The sequence below is a fragment of the Eretmochelys imbricata genome, chromosome 12, assembly GCF_965152235.1.
Source record: "Eretmochelys imbricata isolate rEreImb1 chromosome 12, rEreImb1.hap1, whole genome shotgun sequence".
Taxonomy (NCBI): domain Eukaryota; kingdom Metazoa; phylum Chordata; order Testudines; family Cheloniidae; genus Eretmochelys; species Eretmochelys imbricata.
In genome coordinates, this window is record NC_135583.1 from 39755676 (window position 1) to 39777083 (window position 21408).

Below are 21408 nucleotides of genomic sequence, written 5' to 3' on the forward strand. Positions count from 1 at the left end.
ATTTGGGGTGGCTGAGTTTTTGGGTGTCCAACTTGAGACACCTTAAAGAACGCTGATTATCAGAAAGTGCTGAGCTCCTGTCATCTGAAAATCAGGTCCCTTGAGGGTGTCTTATGTTGGGCACCCCAAATCATTAGTCTCTTTTGAGAATTTAGGCCCTTATGTTTAGGTGGCAAGTGGCCTCAATGCACCAGCCTTTCACCTCTGGAGCCTGAGGGTCTGATCTGAGTTAGTCGCAGCTAAAGGAAATGTCTGTGTCACAAAGCCCCCACACAGCTGGGCGTGGCTGGTAGTCTCTACCCGGGAGGCTGAGCAGCGGGAGAGGCAGCACTGAGATGCATTGGCAGGGTAGTGTGCAGAACAAGAAGCAACCTCTGCAGCTCTCTGTGTAGTATCGCGTTCCAGCCACTCCCATAGGCCCCTCACTTCACGAACATCAGATTAGTCCTTATATTTTTAAAATAAAAGCAAATGCTAGCATACAAATTCGTGAGCTCCAAGGAATACAACCATTAGAAAGGCACTATTCGCTTGCTGGGAATGTGTGTTCCCATTCTGTTTCGGTTGGAGAAAGGTGATGTCTTTTCATCCATTCACCGGTGGCTTTAGAAATTTTATTTCAGGCTCAAAGGGAAGTCTGGGCCTGGTAAGGGACAGGTCACTGCTGGATGGATTATGCTTGATCAGTTCTTGCAAACATTGGCTTTACACAGTTATATTTGTTCTTCACTTCCCCACAGATCTGCTGTCTGTCCTCAGCATCTGTTACAGAGTAATGCCTTTTGATGTGTGTGTGGGGGAAATAAAAAAAATTGAACCAGAGCCTGTCATATTTAGTTATATTGCTGGGTCCCAGGGAAAGCACTTGCCCCTTTCAGTATGCCTGCAGCATGGCGAGGGTTTAAAAGCTTCAGACTGAAATGCAGAGGGGGCCGTTAGTCTGCACTGATGAATAAATGATTACAACCAGAGTCATGCAGAGCGCAAACAGTTTGGGGTTATAACAAACATGAAACAAAGCCATCAAGGGCTCGATACCCTTTTGAAGAAAGGAATGTTTCTCTTTCTATATATTCCTGTAAATGGCCTGAGTTGTGCTACCCATCAGAGGTTCAGCCGTGAGGAGACAGCAAAGCCCCCCTCGCTGTTCTCTGCACTCCTCTGTAATATGCGTGTTACTTCCGCTCAGAAAGAAACTGTGTCACCACTATGCATGTGTGGCCCTGTGTTCTGTTTAGTGCTCCTTCCCGGTGCTGGAATTTCTGCATGTCTAGGGACCCTGCTTCTATTGCAGTTCATGCTGGTGTCCCTCCCCAGAGATCTAGTTTGGCAGTGAGGCACTCAATCTGAATCAGATCCGTAGCTGTTACAGAACCTATGAAAATTTGGGCATAACCAGCACTTTATAATCAATACGAAAACATAAAACAGTCTCCGAGATCAAAAGGGAAGGAAAGGGATGATTTAACCTGCATTAGGGATATTGTTACTTATGAAAAGCATTTTTTAAAAATTCAATAACAACTTAAATGATCCAATAATTTGTGACTGGTTTAGAAAAGAGGGCCCACTGAATTGTAAATAGCTACAGTAGCCCAGGTTGTCTATTACCTGATTGGCGTTGGACTGGAAAATCCATTATGGTGTTCTTATTCCTTTTCAGATTGAAGGCATCTTAATATAATTTTCCACTAGGACATTACATAAATATTTCCTTTAAGAAAAACAATAGCTGTTTCAAGTAAAAGGAAAACACTGTCTGTCGAATACCGGATCCAGAAATTCACAGGCAAGCAGGAGGGATTCCGGCCCTGCACCATGGATCTGAGATCAGAATCTTTCACAATCACTTGCAGGAAACATGACCCCGATTTGATTTTATTTGTTTTAAACAAGCCAAGCAGGCTCATTGTCATGCTGCAAGATGGTGTGTGTGCATCCATGTGTGTGTGAGAGAGACTGTTGTAGTCTTCCTAGTCTATGGGAAACCTCTCCAAATTGTTGTTCCTCTGCCCTCCAGTCCCAGCCTGGGGATGTTCACTGCTTTTTCCAAACTCCCTTTCATTTTCTGTCTCTTCTCCTGCTTTTGGAATGTGTAACTCATGATAAAGGTTGTTGTGTGCAATCTAAGCATGGTGGACCCTGGTTCTTCTCCCACCTCACCTCTTCTTCTGTGTTGCCAGTTGTTTAAATATCGATTGTTTCAGTGTCTTTGGCTTCTTCTGGATTTGTATTCAGTACTGTGCTCCTCCTTCCACTGAAAGTGAGGCCTCTGGAAGGGAAAAGAGGTTAGTGCTTCTCTGCGATGTGTGTGGCCACGTCTCTCCCTCGAGGCTGTCTTGCATAGACAGCCAAACTGGGTGCAGTTTGGGAAGTTGCCATGCAAAAATGCAGGCTTTGTGGGTTGAAAGGAGCTGCTTGTTGTGTGTCACTCAGCCAATCCCCCTCCATCATCACTTCTCCTGTCTGTCGTAGGAACTACTAAGGCAAATCTTGCACATTTCCCATCACATTAGGGTTATTTTGCATCCAGTTGGTGGTTCTGTTTTATAACTTTCCTTCTCCCTATTGACAGGTTTCAGAGTAACAGCCGTGTTAGTCTGTATTCGCAAAAAGAAAAGGAGTACTTGTGGCACCTTAGAGACTAACCAATTTATTTGAGCATGAGCTTTCGTGAGCTACAGCTCACTTCATCGGATGCATCCGATGAAGTGAGCTGTAGCTCACGAAAGCTTATGCTCAAATAAATTGGTTAGTCTCTAAGGTGCCACAAGTACTCCTTTTCTTCTCCCTATTGTCACTTTCCCTTTGGCGAAATCTTCTAACATTCCATTGGCGAACAGACAGACTTCCCGTGCAAAGGTGGGTAGCAGAGAATTAGCCCTTCTTAAACGGAGTCTAGCTGCACTCAGCACGGTTTCTGAAAGTTCTTGGGCTGAGATGCGTGTTTTACCTGGCGAATTGATAAGCTTAAAGGCTGATCAGTACAGCACAGGTCAGCAGGGTACTTAAGCACGTACCTAACTTCAAGCATGTGAGCAGTCCCGTTAAGTTCTTGCCAAAGTACCTTGTTGACTGGGAATTTCTGAGCCCCCTGCTAGGACGAGGAGACAGTGCATTTGTGACGCAAGCTGTATCAAGAAGCCCCAGGTCAGTGCTGCTAAACCAGCGTCCGTCCACCTATAATCTGATTGCACAGTTGGAACCGTATCACTGTTAAGACTGGATTCAAACACAAAGTTGTTTTTTGGATTATACATCGGGTGTTTCAGGGTGGTGGAGCTTAATGAGGACCTTAATGAGGATCTTCTTGTGATGATTTAGGAGTGGGAAGGCAAAAACAACTGAAAAGGAAAAGCAACACTTGGAGGAAACAGCAGTGAAAGGCCCCAGGGAAAACCCTCAGATAGACAGGTAGAGAATATGTCTATAGGTGGGCTCTGAAACCAGTATCACTTCTGGTTCGTCTTTAAATCATGTCTAATAAATTTTGAAAACCACCTATCTCATATTCAGAAGTGCTGAGCATCCACAAATCCAGCTGGAGTCAGTGGACACTAACTGTGTCCAGCACTAGCGAAAGTCAGGTTCCTAATGTCTGCTGATCACAGGAAAGCAAAAGTCCAACAGCCCCAATGTACAGTGCAAGGTGTACCAAAAACCCCATTGTTTTTAGAACCACTTTGCGTCTGGAGGGTTTGAACAGGTCATTCAGGTGAGCGAAGTAAAATAAAATGAGGGATTGTCAATATCCTGTCCACCCAAAATTGATGTGGTGACGGTGACATATGGGATAACGGCGAGGGAGAGATTGATTACACTGCTCTAAACCGGAGGGGGTCGGAGGATGCCATATGCTGGGAGAGCAGAGCTGGGCAGCTTACAAGGCTTTCTAGATCCCAGGAGTGATTGATAGCCTCAGGTGATGAGGCTTTTCAGATCCATCCTCCTCAACTGTTGTGTTGTTGGTTTTTTTGACTGAGTAGGCAGCGGTGGATCCTACAGACCAGACATCTCTGTGGTTGGGAATGGGGCATCAAGACCAAGTTCGGAGGACATAGGACCCAGCAGCTTCTGAGAGGGAAGCAGGACCTGGGATCTATAATAAGCCTTTGCTGTGATTGAGAGTGTAAAGACGGCTGCTGTAGATGAACAGGAACTGAGCTCTTTCATCATAAGTAACACCATAAGAGTTTGTTAACCAAGTCTGAAGAGGAGCAGTGGCACCTGGATTTTCCTGCAGTGACCTTCAAAGAGCACCTCACTCCTGCGACATGCTCCTTGGAATAAGGGAGTAGAGGAAGGGGAGGACACAATATAAAATATCCAGGTGCAAAGCATGGGGGTGGCAGCAGTTACCTGAGCCCGGGAAGTAGGAGACATGGGGTTGTGACACCCCAGTTAGGCATGTGTTTCTTCTTTCCCATGGCCCCCACCCCGTCACTCCCCTTTCCATCTGTGGCCTGCCGGAAGAAGGAAAATACACTTTCTTGCCCCTGCTGCCCTTCCCAGCACTGTAGCCGTCGCTTCTGGTTCTCAACGTTTCCCCAAGGCCAGGGAGCCAACCGGCCCCTCTTCACTGCTCATTGCTTGGACTGGGCTTGCGCACTTGCCAGTGCAACTCCCTGGCCTGGGCACATCTGTAGAGTTTGGTAGTTTTCCGTCCTTCTCAAAGACGTGGAGCAGCTGCAGAGGAGCCTCTGCCCAAGACTCGGTAGTGTTGGAATGGAGCATTTCCCCACGCGGGGTGTGAATCACTGCATCTGCTCCATGGATTTGGTCTCCTCCCAGTCCACTTTCCCCTGATGCTTTTCAGGTGCTATTGCCCCGACTCCTGTAACAGCAGAAGGAAGGAGGTCCCTTTAGATTAGGTTCTACTGTATCTGGTGGATTTCTAGCCTGTGCATTTATAACTCATCCTGCCAAGCACTCTCTGGGACAGGAAGACGCTCCCTTTAGTTCAGTGGGGCTGAGGCCTTTGTTAAATGTGTCCTGCTATATTAACAATAACAACATGGTTTGTATTTTTTTAAAGGCCTGATTGTTCTGAGGCAGTGAAGTGAGAGCTGGGGGTGGGTGGGTGGTTGTTCAGTGAAGGAAAAAGTAGTGAAATTGAGCCAGAGAGCAGGACTGAGGGGAAAGCAGCCGAGCAGCATTGGCATCCAGGGTGACAGCATAAAGGAGAATCACTTGTTCCCCTTCAATCAATTCACGCTTTTGTTCCCCACTGCATGCACCTCTTTGCAGCTGAGCATACCAAGGGAGGGAGGGGAGAGGAGGCCCGCATTGTCAGGAGCTGTTAAGAAATACATTTATCAACAACAGGGCAAAATCCAGAAAGGAGGGAAGGAGCCTGCTGTCCCCAAAGCCAAGCTGGCAACAGCCTTTTATTTATTGATGGGGTTGTTCCGCTCCCGTGTTGGGGAATGCTCAGCAAGGGGAATGAGTGGCAGTGTGGGGGGAAGTTAGCCAAATTTAAATATTTATGCCTCTCCTCCACCACTTCTAAATGGCCCCAGATGGAGATGTTCGGCCAGTCCAAGAGCCATTCGAGTCATTCACACATCGCCATAGCAAGCTCCTTGAATATGACCCAGTTTGTAGTTTCCAAGTATTAGTAGGACGGGTGACGGAAGACTTTTTGTCCTTTTTTTTTGCATGTTTCTTTGGGAGGGATGCAGTTAGTGAAAGCTTCCTCTGCTGGCTCCCAAACTGAGCCGTCTGTCCAGTTAGACTGTGGCTGCATCTTATTAGAAGTCTTGGATGGAATATTTTTCAAACCAATGGAATGTCAGGATATACAGGAGGTGCATGTTCCTGTGATGTCTTCAGAGGTTAATTTCCAGTGAGGGTTATGTCTTATTTAAAATTGAAAAGGGCCCATTTCGCAAAGCTGAAAACAATTGAGCCAAGTCAGTTGAGATAGAGAATTGAAACAGAAAAATGTGAATAATTGGGAATTGTTTAAGAACACTTTACTAGATGCTCAAAAAGCCACACTCCCACAGCTGAGAAAGAAGGCCACAGTGGTTAAAAATCAACCTGGCTTAGTAGAGAAGTGAAAGCAGCTATAAAAATAATTATATATACAAATAAATAGAAGAAAGGGGATGTTGATAGTAATTAATTAAATCAGAAGCTAGAAATTGTAGAAAATGGATAAAGGAAGCAAAAGGACACAAGAAAAGATCTATGGACAGCAGAGTTAAGGATGTAAGACATTTTTAAAGTATATGTGGAAATGGTAGAATTGTCAATAATGCAGAAAAAGCAGAACAGTTCAATAAATATTTCTATTCTGTATTTGGGAAAAAGCTGGATGATGAAGTCATATAATATGATGGAATACTTTACATTCCAGTAACACAGGAGAATGCTAACGAGCAGCTTCTAAAGCTAGACACTTTTAAATCAGCAGATCTGGATAACTTGCATCCAGGAGTGTTAAAAGAGCTGACCGAGGAGCCCTCTGAACTGTTAATGTTGATTTTTCATTAAGTCTTGGAACTCTGGGGAAGTTCCAGAAGACTGGAAGAAAGGTAATGTGCCAATATTTTAAAAGGGTAAGCCAGATGACCCAGGTAATTATAGACCTGTCAGTCTGACATCAATCCCGGGCAAAATAATGGAATGGCTGATAAGGGGCTTGATTAATAAAGAATTAAAAGAGGATGCTATAATTAATGCCAATCAAGATGCATTTATAGAAAATAGATCCTGTCAAATTAACTTGATATCTTTTATGATGAGATTACAAGTTTGGTTGATAAAGGTAATGTGACTAATATACTTAGACTTCTGTAAGGCATTTGAGTTGGTATTGCACAATATTTTGATTAAGAAACTAGAATGATACAAAATCAACATGGTACACAGTAAATGCATTAAAAACTGGCTAACTGATAGGTCTCAAAATGTAATTGTAAATGGAAAAGCCTAATTGAGCAGCTGTGTTCCTAGTGGTGTCTGCTGGGATCGGTTCTTGACCCTATGCTATTTCATATTTTTTATCAATGACCTGGAAGAAAACACAATTTGCAGATGATGCAGAGATTTGTGGAGTGATAAATAATGAAGAGGACAGGTCACTGATACAGAGTGCTCCAGATCACTTGATAAGCTGGATGCAAGTAAACTATGTGTGTTTCACTACGCCAGGGGTTCTCAAACTTGATTGCATCGCGACCCCCTTCTGACAACAAAAATTACTACATGACCCCAGAAGCGGGGACCGAAGCCTGAGCCTGGGCAAGCCCCGCCATCCTGGGTGAGGAGGCCAAAGCTCAAGGGTTCAGCCCCAGGTGGGGGGGCCTGTCATCTGAGCCCCACCACCAAGGGCTGAAGCCAAAACCAGAGCCCTGCCACGCCAGGCTAAAGCCCTCGAGCTGAAGCTTTAGCCCCCATTAGCAAGTCTAATGCCAACTCTAGCAACCCCATTAGAATAAGATTGGAACCCACTTTGGGGTCCCGACCCACAGTTTGAGAACCACTGCAATATGCTAAACGTAAGGTCATACATCTAGGAACAAAGAATCTAGGCCATACTTGCAGGATGGGTGACTTTGTTCTGGGAAGCAGTGACTCTGAAGAGGACTTGGAAGTCATGGTGGATAGTCAGCTGAACATGAGACGGTACAACGCTGTGGCCAAAAGGGCTAACGTGATCCTCGGATGCGTAAACTGGGGAATCTTGACTAAGGTTAGGGAGGTTGTATTATCTCTGTCTTTGGCACTGGTGCAGCCACTAATGGAATCCTATCTTGAGTTCTGGTGTCCACAATTCAAGAAGGATGTTGATAAGTTGGAGAGGGTTCAGATAGCACCAAGAATGGTTAAAGGATTGGAAAACCTGCCTTAGAGTGAAAGACTCAAGGAGCTCAATCTATTTAGCTTTAGAGAAGGTGAATGGGTGACTTGATCACAGTCTATAAATACCTACATGGAAAATGGAAACTTGGTAATAAAGGTCTCTTCAGTCTAGCAAACAAAGATATAACGCAGTGGTTCTCAGACTTTTGTACTGGTGACCCCTTTCACACAGCAAGCCTGGAGACAAAGCAGGGTTTGGGATGGAGGCTGACAGCTCGTGAACCCCCACACAATAACCTCACGACCCCCTGAGGAGTCCCGACCCCCAGTTTGAGAACCCCTGATATAACAAGATCCATTGGCCGGAAGGTAAAACTAGACAAATTCAACTTACAACAACTTACTAAGAGATGTGCTGGATTCTCCATCACTTACCATGTTAAAATCAAGACTGGATTTGGCCTTCTGGTCTTGGAATCTTATAAACTTATAAACATTCCAGTGAACTTATAAACATTCCAGCGAAGTAGATCTCCCGTCTCCCTCCCCCGAAATATACACATTGCAAGAGTTTCTCTCTGTGATTTGAGTACTTTGGCTCAGACCCTTGTGTATTGTAAAAAGAAAAGGAGTACTTGTGGTACCTTAGAGACTAACCAATTTATTTGAGCATCAGATTCATCCGGTGAAGTGAGCTGTAGCTCACGAAAGCTCATGCTCAAATAAATTGGTTAGTCTCTAAGGTGCCACAAGTACTCCTTTTCTTTTTGCGAATACAGACTAACACGGCTGTTACTCTGAAACCTGTCATTGTGTATTGTAGTGGTCAATATGCTGTTTCTTCCCTTTAAGAAGTGAGAAGATCTCTGAGCTTTGAAAGGCTGGTGACTTCATATAGCACTGTCAAGGGCTGTATTTCCTAGAGGAATGGATGGACTCTGCCATACATGTTTATTTTCATGTACATGTTAACATCCATATCTTAACAGTTCTAAAAGGTGCTGGCTATTAGAAGGTACGGTTTCTACACATCATCCCACATTGACTGATTGGGAGAGTGAAAGCAATGGAGGGATTCACCGCCAAGATTACCCTGGTGCTTCTGAGAATTGATTGATGGTGTGGGGGTCAGGATGGAGGTTTTTTTGGACATCATTGCACAGTAGATTGGGTTCAAGATGGCAGGGATGCAGGGGGTTCATCGTTTTCGTAAGTATTAGGCATGGGTTAGAGATAAGATCTCTAACTATGGGTTAGAGAGAGAAAACCACACTGGATAGACTCGTATTCTGATTCGACAAGTCACTTTCCCCTCCCTCTGCCTCAGTTTCCCTTTACATAATACTAAAGAATGATGACATAGCTATTTGGAGGGTTTGTAGAGTACTTGCCTGTGAGCCTTCTCCCAAAGGTGGTATGGAAGAGCCAGCGGTGGCAGTGACATGAAGGCTATTCTCCACAGTTTGTATTTAGGTGTCTTTTCTTTTTTCCTTTCCAGGTTTGGGAGAAGTTCTTAAACCCCAGAGCTCCACGGATCAACGTCTTCATGGCGGTCCCAACTATTTACTCCAGGCTGATGGAACATTATGAAGAACATTTCTCTCAGCCTCATGTCCAGGATTTTGTACGTGCCACGTGTCAGGATAATTTCAGGTAGCTGAAAGATGCCTGTCTTCACAGCCTAAGAGGCTTACAGACAAGACCTAGAGAGTACATCCTCTACCATAGATATGCTCACGCTGTCCCAGCCTTCCTGGGCTGGAGAAGGCTCACTAACGCTGGAAAATGTTATGAGGGCAGGGTGTAAAGAAGGCTGGGTGCAGGTGATGGAGGAATGGAGAAGTTTGAGCCGTGTGCAGAGCATCTCGAGGGTAGCTCCAGGAGTGAGCACAGTGGATTGTAGGATGTCATTCCTGTAGTGCTTCCAGGTTCTCTAGGACTCTCTCGAGTTGTGGCACCAGGTTCTGCTTCAGTCCAATGACCAGGCCAATGGCAGGCTGTTCTTGCTTATTAAAAACCATCCGTCACGTACAGGCTCACAGTCCTGGCTCCAAAGCACAGACGTGTAGGCAGTTATGTTCAGGCAGAGTGCCTGGTTAAAGGCTGGCCCTGCTGGATTCTTTTCTAAACTTCGCCACTCTGCAAAGCTGGGCAAATCACTTCACTTCTCTGTGCTTTAATTTCTCACCCTGAAAAGTGAGAACGATGATACCTTGCAAGAGTGATTATATGTGGGGTCATTTTAATCCTCTAGTCTGACCTCCTGCATAATACAGGCCAGAGAACCTCACCCAATAATTTCCACATCAAGACCATGCGTTCTCTTTGAGCTAGAGGGTATCTTTTTAGAAACACATCCAGTCTTGACTTAGACTGCAAGTGACGGAGGAGCTGCCGTGTCTGTGCTGTGTGATATAACTTTCTGATGCTGCTGAATGATCTGAGATTCCCCAAGGCACTACAGATGGGCAAAGGCTTCTTGTACTACAGAAGTAATTCTCTAGAGTAAAGAATATACTGGTGATCCTCACCACGTGGCATTTCCTTGCACAGGTTAATGGTTTCAGGATCGGCAGCCCTTCCTGTGCCAGTCCTGGAGAGGTGGAAGAACATCACCGGACACACACTGCTGGAGAGGTACGGGATGACGGAGATCGGAATGGCACTTTCTAACCCCTTGCACGGAGTTCGTGTCCCAGGTATAAATCTTCTAAGGTGGAGAGGGTTGTGAGACCTTTGTGCCAACCTATATTTTATTGTTGTTAAATGCGTTTTGTTCTTCTACTCGGAGAATGTGTGTCTACATCCAGATTTCTCCCAAGTCAGGGTTGGGTTAGGCGGGAAGCTGCTGGTCAGGACTGGGGGCATTGGCAAAGCTGTGGGGGAAGGAGGGGTCAAGGAGTAGGATGAGGGGAGTGCTGCTGGTCAGGATTCAGGGGCATTCAGAGAACTGTGGTGACCCATAATTCTTAATGGGGGGGCACAGTTTAAAGGTTTGAGGGGCCCATGCGTCAACCCTGGGTGCAGGAACCTTCCTGTCCCAGCTTCTTGGCCCAGGACAGCCAATCCCACTGGCTCCTGGGCGGCTGGGGCTGCAGGAGTGGGGCGCACATGTCCATGGGCCAGCCCCCGTCCCTGGGCAGGGAACTCAAAGTTTCTCCCTGGAGTTCTCTGGCCCTCGCAGACACTTCAGCAGGAGGAGGGGTGCAGGCAGTGCCCCTAACTCAGCACAAGGAACCTGCTCCTGATGTCTTCCCTAGTGACCCTGTGCCAGGTCCAGGGCTGGTGCGCTCTCCCTGCCCTGGCAAGGTAACCTTCTGCGCGGGCCACTGCTGCCACCCCAGCCAGGCTCTTGCAGGCAGTCGCTGCGCTGCATAGAGGCAGCAACCTGGAGCGGCCATCCTCACCTGGCAGGAGAAGTGGCTCTGTCCTACTGCCTCCACTCCCCACTCGGGCCTGGCTACTGGGGAGAGGGGCCAGGCAAGCTGGAAATGTGCCACGGGTGGGGTGCAGCATGAGAAGGACAGTGCCTTCAACACTTACAGAAATCGGGGGTGGAGCCTGTGTGCCCCCCCCCCCCCCCAATGTCACCTCTGGCTGTGTAGGGACCCAGAGCTAGGATGAGGGATGCTGCCTGTCAGGACTGAAGGGCCTGGGCATAGCTGGGGAAACAGGGTTAGGATGTGGAATGCTGCCCGTGGTGATTGAGGAGTCTGGGTAGAACCATGGGAGTAGCCGCTGTGATATCAGGCAGGAGGCACTGGCCTCCGGAGCTGTGTGTGGAAAGCTGAAGTGTGCATCTGAACCCCAGTTTGTCATAAAGAAATAAAAATGCCTACAACCCAGGCCTGACTTCACTCCACTGTGGCAGAGCGTTTTTACTGAAGGGTTCCTGGTAACATGTTTTTACCAGCTATTTTAGGGCTTTCCAGTGATAAAGGTAAATGCACTTGTATGATAAAGAAAGAGGGTAAATCTTAGTAAGAGCCTCTCTTTATAGCCCACAAGGGACGTGCTGTACAGCAGTTGCCTAATGGTGTCTGAGAAAGAGGGGTCAGCCCCTGTCTGTCTGCAGGGATTTTCCAGCTCCTCTTAGAGCTGCTGGAAGCAGGCAAACCAAGTTCCAGCATAGACCCTCCTGCCAGTTGTCTCTGTTTTTCACACGCTTGCCTCCACAGAAGTGACACTGCTGGCTAGGTTGAGTCTATATCCGTCTCCTCTGGCACAGCACTTCCTTGTTCCCAAAGGCTCTGTGCTTCCTCACTGCAGCACAGCAAAAGGACCTTTTGCTTCAGCTCCTGGCTAATAGCTTTTCTGCCTTCCCAAGAGAAGGGCTGGCACTTGGACCTTCTCTATGAAAGGTTAACATGTAATACATGGGCAAGCAAGAAGCCTTGTGTTCAGCTGAGAATCAGGCCTGCTGGAGAGACTGGTGAGACGTATCCTTTGCATCAGTGATGGAGGGCTCTCTGAGCGTGCTTCCCTTTTAACTGAAGGGCCTAGCCACCCTTAGTTCTAAGGGCATCATCTGACCTTCCTCCACCTCTTCCTGATGAGGAGAGGAGAGAGGCATGCTGCATCTAGGTGGAATTTATTTATTTAGAATTGATCTGTTGCAGATTCACTGGTTTTTAACAGAATCTGCTTACTGCTTTTTGTTTTGATTCAATGAGGAGCAGTCACAGACTGGCTCAGGCTCTTCAGAGCCTCCAGGACAACCTGAAGTCTTCAATGGAAAAGATGGATCAGTCCACCAGCTCCACTTCTGCGGCGAGTCACAGGGATGGGCCTGTCCCCCAGTCTGTGATTCCTTGGAAGTTTTATTCATGTCTGGTATCTCAGTTAGGTTCTCCCCCAGCTAGCAAAGTGAACAACGCTGGGTACTTGAGATAGGATGTCTGTTCACTATTATTTTAGTGCAGGTGTATTGCTCCTTTACAACCTAATACCTCCAGTTCTGTGAATGTACGGAGGGTGGAGAGCAATTTTAGAGGTCGCCACGTGGGAGGCTGCTTGTGGAAGTAGTTCTGATCTGGCCCTCCCGCACTGTTGGTTTTATGTGTAAGGTTCAGCACAAGCAGCTGCGTCTTGTGGACAAGGGTTGTCTTGCTGCTTTTCCTTTCTGAGTCTGTTCTGACCCTACAAGTCAGGTCTCGTTTGTCCTGGATTGAGAATGTGCTGTCACTGCATCTTCATTGAGAAAAAGAACCATTTCTCACCTGTGAGCATGAATTTGTGGAGTAACTATATCACTAAACCAGGTCCGCCCCCTTCTGGGCAGATAAGTGACAGCCTTCGCAATGTAGCCGAGGGGCTCAGAGTGCCATTGCATTCATTCTAAGGACAGGTAGCCCAGCTGACCTCTTTCTGAATGGCCTTGGTGCCTATTGAGGGTTACGAATGTGGCCCACCCGTACATAGCCAAAATTTGCTTTCTGATGCATCTTCCTCCCCCTGCCTTTGCTCCATGCAGCTTTTGCATCTTTGTGATGTTTCCTCTTTGGCTTTCTTGTTACTGTTGTAGTTTTCGATACTTAAGAAGGAGACTGAGCTAAACTGCCAAATAAATAAAGGTAAAATTTGCTTTCTTCCATTGTTGTATGCAGAGTGGTAGCCATCTCAGACCCAGGTTATTAGAGAGACAAGGTGGGTGAGGGAATATCTTTTACTGGACCAACTTCAGTTGGTGAGAGAGACAAGCTTGGGTCAGAACCCAGCCTCCCCTCTGCTGAGCAGCACAGCCACCAAGAAAACCTCACTCCAGGGCTCAGCTTCGCAGCACTGACTCCCTGTTGAGTACTGTCTCAATTGCAGGGTGTTGGTTTCTATCTTCAAAGTTGTCCATGGCACCCAAGTTACCTGAGGGGACTGAACACCTTGCCAGGTGTTGTCATGACTCCCCCACGACAGCTCAATTCCACTGGAGGGAGCTTCATGTGTACAGGAGATGAAGCTTTCTCGGACTCTGGCTGATGAACCTGGAAATCACTCAGGATCAGAACAAAATGCAAATGCACTTCTCCAATCTTGCTGGCCCCCAATAACACACTCAGACATCATCCCCCTCCTACACCAAATCTTGTCCCTGCTGACAAAAGGACAGAGCAAATATGAGAATTATTTTGTCATGGGCACACTTTGTAATTTTGTGAGGTGCCTGGATACCACAATGACGGGTGCAGTATAAACACTAAGACTTAGTCTGCACAACAGAGTTGGGTCAGTGGAAGGCAGCTTAGGTCGACCTAACTATGTAAGTGTACACACTACAGCCTTGCTCCTGTCGATGTAAGTGCCCTATCAACACCAGCATGATAACTCCACTTCCACTAGAGGAGCTGTGAAATTGACAAGACAGCCAGGCTGTCACCCTGGGGCGGGTGCGGGCTCCAGGTAGAACCGGGCGGCTCCAGGCTCCTACCCGGGCTGTTGCTCGGGCTCCCCTCTCCCTACCAGGCTGCTCCCCGGGCTCCCCATGGGGAGCCTGGCTGCACCAAAGCTCCCTGCTCCCCACCAGGAGCCTGGGCAGCAGCAACAAGACACCTGGCTGCATCCAGGCTCCCTGCTGGGAGTCCAGCAACTGCCCGGACTCTGGGCAAAGAGCTCCCAGTAGGGAGCTGCGTGCAGAGCTGGGAGCCTGGGCTCTCTGCTCCCTCCACACTGCCCCTTTTCAGTCAGCGAAAGTGCTCCCCGTGAGGACGTGCACCACCAACCGAAGGAGGGTAGTGTGGACATGCACCACCGCAGCAATTACTGTGGTGGCTGCAAGTCGACCTAACATAGGTCGACTTAAATTTATAGTGTAGACATACCTTAGGATGGTGCAGGGAGAAAGATGATTTCATTGCCTTCGTTTTCAGTAGGAAAAGTGAGAATAACCACCAGAACGAGAGAGAAGTTTTCCAAGGGATAAAGGTGAAAAAGAAGTGAGAGTGAGGGTGCTTCCGGAACAGACAAAAGAGAATAATTAGAACTGGAGACAGTCTCTACGACTGGATTGCTGACACTAGAATAAACCAAACCTATGGGCAAATGAGAGTACCCGTAGCAGAGAAAATAGCCAAGGCCTGGAGAAGTCCTAGTAACGGATCACACACGCATGCACACACACATCTCCATATATAAAGGGATCGGGGCAGAAATAGACAACTACAGACCTGCCAGTCTAACCTCTGTGTTGGAAAATACTGTAGAGGGAAAAGTAAGGGATGACTTGGACAGGTATGGGTTACATTGGTCTGCATTTACAAAAGGGAGATTCTGATAAACAGGTTTGATTAATTTATTTTAGGAACTGCCAATTGAAAAGCAGGTGGGTGAAGCAGAAAGCTAATTTACTTGTGCTTTGAAAAGGTTTTTGATCCAGTATCCCATTAGAGGCTAATGTCTAAGGGTATCCAGGTACAGTACAATACTGAGGGTGAAATTTTCAACAGGATAAATAGGTTAATGGGTTGGTAACAAAGAAGTGGGGGTTCTTTGGGACAGTTCCTATGGCGAAGGGGTATTAAAAGAGGGAGTTCTGAAAGGATTAGTGGTGAGCTCATACCTGTTCATGCTCACCCTTGACCTCTGGAAGGGGATGTGCTGCAAGGTGGGCAAAACTTTAGAGAACACAGACCTGGGAGGCCCGGCCAGTCCTTGAAGGGAGAGACACTGGATTCTGTGAGACCTAAAAACAATAGAGGCAACAGTGGCTTTGGAACTGATGTAGTGTAATATATCCAAGTGCTATGTTACGCTAGTAAGGGTTGAAAGGAGGAGATCACACTGGTACTGCACAAAAGGCTGCAGAGACCAGGCATGGAGGGTCTGACACTATCAGGGCATCATATTACAGGGAGAAGGTTGAAGGACTGGGAAAGGTACAGAACAGAGCAGCCAGGAGGATCAAGGGACTTGGGTTATAATAACTATTCCAGAGGATAAAAAAACTCAGAAAGCACCAGCCATTCAGGGAGTTCAGGGAAACTTCCTTATACAGAGAGTAATGGATCTGCACAACAGACTCCCAAAGAAACTGCATCTGTGAAAATGTTAAAAAAGGGTTTAGATGAGCAAAAGCATTACCTGGGACAAAAGCTAGACAGAGGCTGACAGCCCTCAGTGTACTGCTGTCTGGTGCTATTACTATCTTTATTAAAAAATTAGCAATGTATCACTCTGCTAAACAGGGGAAATCACATGGCAAACTCCTCTGAAAACTGAAGAGATTCCAGGACAGCAGCCTTCGGGGCCTTGCCTTGCTTTTCCTTGCCTTTTCTCCCCTGGCATTTCTCTCTGTCGCAACCACCAGGGCTGTCCCACTGATGGTAGTAAGGATGGCAGCGCTGGCATAAGCAAGGAATTGGCAGCTCACCAGCGTTTTGGCCACCATGTCCATGGACTCTCTGGCTATACTGAGAGCTGAAGTCACCTGCCAACACAGCAAATATGAGGGCAGTGGGGAATGTTAAAAGGCTACAACCCTAGATGTTTTGACTCTGTGAGTGGCAGATCTGTGCTCCTCTGAAAAGCCCACATTCCATTTGACCATACTGAGATATCTGTGTTAAAAGTAACCCTTCCCCCTGCCCTACACACACACATGCAGACACACAAGGAAGTCCAGAACCCGTTAGATTTAGAGCAGGAGCAAGAACAAAATGCTTCATTATTTGCTGTTTCCATAAGCTCCTGCCTCAGAGGTGACCTGGCCCCGAGCCCTCCCTTCTTGATATAGCTGGTGTCTGAGGGGTTGAGAGCTCTAAAAGCCACTCTCTTGGGAACTCTGTCATGCCACCTGGAACATCCCTGACAGCATGGCCTCAAGGGCGGGTTTGCTCACCAGCCGAAGCATAGCTCTGAAGGTGCAGGGGAGAGAGGGGGGAGTCTGAATTTTCAAAAGGAGAAAAGATGAAAGATTTGAAAGATAACTGTTTGCTTGTATATGGTTAAAACCCTGTTTAAAATGCCTCTGTTTTCACCAGCTCTCATTCTAATCCCCCTGGTGCTGTTACTGTGAAGGGAAATGAATAATTCATGGACAGAGAATGCCTCACTGGGCCTAATCACCACTTTAATTGGAGGTTTAGATCAGAGGCGGCTAATAGCTCCTACAGCGGGGACTCCATGTATTGTTGACAGTGAGATCGCTGAGTGCCTTATCGTTGGCCTGTTTCAATCCTCCCAGGACGCCACCACACATACCAACAGCAAGGTCCCCAGATACCGAAGGACGTAGACCACAAGGCCAATTAAATTTATCTGGGAAGAGCTGACAACTTTTTTAAACAGAGGAGAACTGGTGAAAGAATAATAGGGTCACTCTCCTTTCTGACTGCAGCCTGTCTGATGCCGACTGAGCTGACATTCTGTGGGCATGTTGCCAGCATTTCTTAACATGCATGAGCAGATGAATTGGGGGGTATTGAGGGGGAAGGTGCAGGGGTTTCTCCCCAGTTGTAGCCCTGAATTCTGACCAGTACTAAAAGGAAGCCAGTGCTGGTTTTTACTCACCATCTTCTTGTAATCTAATCCTGATCTCCCCTGACTCAAATAGGGAGTTACTTCTGATTTACACAGCAGTGAGATCAGAATCCGTGTGATCTTTATTTTAAAATGCCACATGGGCCTGAGAAGCTCAAGTCATTGTCTTTGCATGAAGACTTTAATTATAATGTTGTGTTCATGTAGCTGCTATTAACATTGTCAGCATTTTCCAGCATTTATGGACCATTTTCAAAGGTTTGTCATTTTTGCTTAACACCAAAAAGACACTTTCTGGATGGAGTGTGATAAACCAGCTTCCAAGCTACTGTGGGCTTGTTTTACATATTAATTTTATTTTAGCTGTATAGGAAATAAATTGATGGAGCTATTTATTAGTGTAATGTGAGCAGAAACCTCCTTCTCCCCCAATATGAAATCACTGCTATGCTCAAGGAAGATCACATAAGAACATCCATACTGGGTCAGCCAAAGGTCCATCTAGCCCAGTATCCTGTCTTCTGACAGTGGCCAATGCCAGGTGCCCCAGAGGGAATGAACAGAACAGGTAATCATCAACTGATCAATCCCCCGTCGCCCATTCCTAGCTTCTGACAGTAAGAGGCTAGGGATACCATCCCTGCCCCTCCTGGCTAATAGTCATTGTTGGACCTATCCTCCATGAATTTACCTAGTTCCTTGTTGAACCCTGTTATAGTCTTGGCCTTCACAGCATTCTCTGGCAAAGAGTTCCACAAATTGACTGTGCGTTGTGTGAAAAAATACTTCCTTTTGTTTGTTTTAAACCTGCTGCCCATTAATTTCATTTGGTGGCCTCTAGTTCTCATGTTATGAGGAGTAAATAACACTTCCTTATTTACTTTCTCCACCCAAGTCATGATTTTATAGACCTCTATCATATCCCCCCTTAGTCATCTCATTTCCAAGCTGAAAAGTCCCAGTCTTATTAATCGCTCCTCATACAGAAGCTGTTCCATACCCCCAATCATTTTTGTTGCCCTTTTCTGAACCTTTTCCAAGTCCAATATACCTTTGTTGAGATGGGGCGACCACATCTGCATGCAATATTCAAGATGTGGCTGCACCATGGATTTATATAGAGGCAATATGATATTTTCCGTCTTATTATCTATCCCTTTCTTAATGATTCCCAACATTCTGTTTGCTTTTTTGACTGCCGCTGCACATTGAGTGGATGTTTTCAGAGAACTATCCACAACCACCCATATGAAAACAAGGCTGAGAGCACATGGCGTGATTGTGAATTGTGCACAGCCTTGTAAGGGAAAAACAGCAATTCTTTGTTCTTTTTTTTAATTAGAGCTGGAGAGATCAATATTAAAATCACAGCGGGACTAGCTGCCTCTTGGAATTGATTGTAGGATCCTTTCACCACTAGGGTCACCAGTTCAAATCCAGAGCAATAATGGCAAAAAGTCCTTACCATCTGATGGCTGTGTGGTGGCCTGTGTGGAATGAGTTGCATCCCAGACCTAGTGGGCAATGCAAACACCATCATCATAGTTGATGTAAGGAATAGGGGGAGAAGGATAGTAGCTAAGGGTATAATTTTCAAAAGTGTCTCCGGGACTTTGGCGTCAAAGTTCCATTCTCAGAAAAAGCCAGTGAGACTTTTCCCTAAGTATTCAACATTCATAGATGCATAGAGAGTGAAGCAAGAAGAGACCATTCCATCATCAAGTCTGACCTCCTGTATATCACAAGCCGTTTCGCCCAGTTACACCTGTATTGAGCCCAATAACTTGTTTGTCTTCCAGAAAGCCATCCAATCTTTATTTGAAGACCTTCCGAGATGGAGAATCCACCACTTTCGTTGTTCATTTGTGCCAATGATTGATCACTCTCACTGTTAAAAATTTCTAATTATAGTTTATGTGACTTTAGCTTCCAACTATTGGTTCTTATTCTGCCTTTCTCTGCTCGGTTAAGGAGCCCTTTAGTACCTCATATTTTCTCCCCAAGAAGGGGAGGAAGAAAAAGGTAGTGGGACATAGGCTCCTAAATCATGTAAGTGTTTTTGAAAATTTTGTCCCAAGTACTCAGAGCATACCCCAACAGGCTACAATGTGTCTGGCTTTTCACGTATTTGCGATATTTTAAGTGACTTATGACATGACCTTGAGTGTTCCCAAAATTCACCAGGAGAAGTCTACCTGTTCAAAATATATTAATGCCAGTAGGTAGCACCATCTCCAATGGAATGGGATAAGTGCTTAGGTCAATCAGTCTCTTTTTGTATTCTGGTGTAATTCATGGTCTCTGACCAGATGAGATGGAATACATTTCCTCAGCCTGGCAGGCCTTTTGGGGCTGTTACGAAAACAGTTCAAACCACACATCTAATAATAATTGGGTGTATATAGTAGATGACATTTATACTGTGAGAAACTTTAAAGCCTGTATCCCACTTGCAACAGGAACCCATCCCTTACCTGTCATGTAGTTTTCTGTTTGTTTCTTGCCAGATTTGCTAATTGTTAGGGTAGTTTTGTTGCAATAAAATCTCTCTTCCTCATAGCCCATCTGCTCTTAGTTGATCCTGCGGGGAAGTCATAAATCTAGACACATCATATCCGTGTCCATGGTAACTGACTGATGTGACAAACACAAGATTGTGATGTCACAAATACAAGATCACTGGAGGTTAAACAGAAAGAGAGGGTCAGCAGTGAGGAAGAAGCCCCATGGACCCAAATGCTGAATTACAGATGATAATGGGGGGAGTCAGAAAATGACCCCTCAGATAGAAGTGTTCCTACCCCCCAACTGTTTGCTGCAGTGTGAAATTCCTGTTCTAATATCGTCTGACATAACAGCAGCACTTGGACTGTACTGTTACAATGCTGGTGGCTGCAGATGACTTGACTGCCCTCGCTGCCATCAGTGAAGCTGGCACTGGTGGTAGCAATGAGGACAAACATTGGGGAGAAAAGGCGAGGCTGAGCGTTAAGTAAACATTGCATCATTTTTATCCCCAGAGGTGAAAATCATTATCCTCATTCCCCAGGTGGGACAATTGAATAAAGTGAAGCACAAAGGGATGAAATGTTTTACCCAGGGCCCCAGAGAGAGACATTGTCAGAGCTTGTGATTAAAACTAGCGAGCCTGGCTTCCTGCCCTGTGCTCCAGTCCCTCTGCCTCTCAGCTCTAAAGACCATTTGAGAATGCTGGAGCCAGCTGATTAGTTGTTGGTGATGTCAACCCAATTCCCAGCAAATATGTGTCTCATTCTGTGTCATTTTTACATCTAATTGCATTTCCTAACCACAGTAAAATACACCAGGCCAAGTGTTTCAAGGGAATTACTGCCCTTGTCAGCCTGGTGCCCTGGTAACACCACCTGCTGTGTGCTGTGATCACCCATGGAATGCCCTCCATGTTCTGTTTGCTTTCATCTGACTCGCCCTGGGGAATGGGTGACTGTGTATTGGGTCAGGGTTCAGGATCACCTGCTGGATCACCGATGTTTTCTGCATGGAACTCTTCTCTCTCGGCACGTGAAGCTGCTTGCCGCTGAACCTGGCTTAGAAAAATAATCACTTTCCACTGCCAGTTTCTCAGATATTCAGACAAATAACTCCTCAACACTGCTGTCCCCTCTCTCTGCCAGACAGAGAAAGCAGCCTTGGTAGCTGGAAAGCTTGGCGTGGAATTTGCTAATTGTGACACTGAGCATTGGACTGGAACTCTAGAGCAGCTTTATAAAGCACCAGTTGGATGCCTTTAAAACTCTGGCTCCCTAGTTAGTGTCTGTAGAACTGTTTATCCCATTAAATGTTCAGTGAAGTGTAATGTCATGAATTTCTACACAGACATGTCTCGTGCTCCCCACCCGCAGAGCACTCGCAGCTGACCTCTCCTTCGTCGCCCATTTTACTTTAGACTTCAGCATTCACTGTTGTATAAATCGCAGGAGTTGAAGGTACAAAGTATCAAAGCGAGGATAGCCTTCTACCAGCGTGTGCTTATGAGATGCACAGTCAAGCCCTTTGTGTAATCAGAAACAGCACCTACAACCTCTGGCTGTGCCACTATGAACCAAGGCCACCACTGAATGAGCTTGCCGGTGCCTTGGGGTTAGAGAGTTC

The 21408-nt window shown here is 46.3% G+C and overlaps 1 protein-coding gene across 3 annotated transcripts in view; it reads left to right on the forward strand.

Annotated features, from left to right (window-relative positions):
- Positions 1-21408, forward strand: part of ACSF3 (acyl-CoA synthetase family member 3) — a 106524-nt gene that overhangs the window by 15883 nt on the left and 69233 nt on the right. For all 3 annotated transcript variants that reach the window (XM_077830904.1, XM_077830906.1, XM_077830905.1), the window contains exons 4-5: positions 9308-9462; positions 10363-10508. In XM_077830904.1, coding sequence (XP_077687030.1) covers positions 9308-9462; positions 10363-10508 — 301 coding nt within the window. The remainder of the gene's footprint in view (positions 1-9307; positions 9463-10362; positions 10509-21408) is intronic.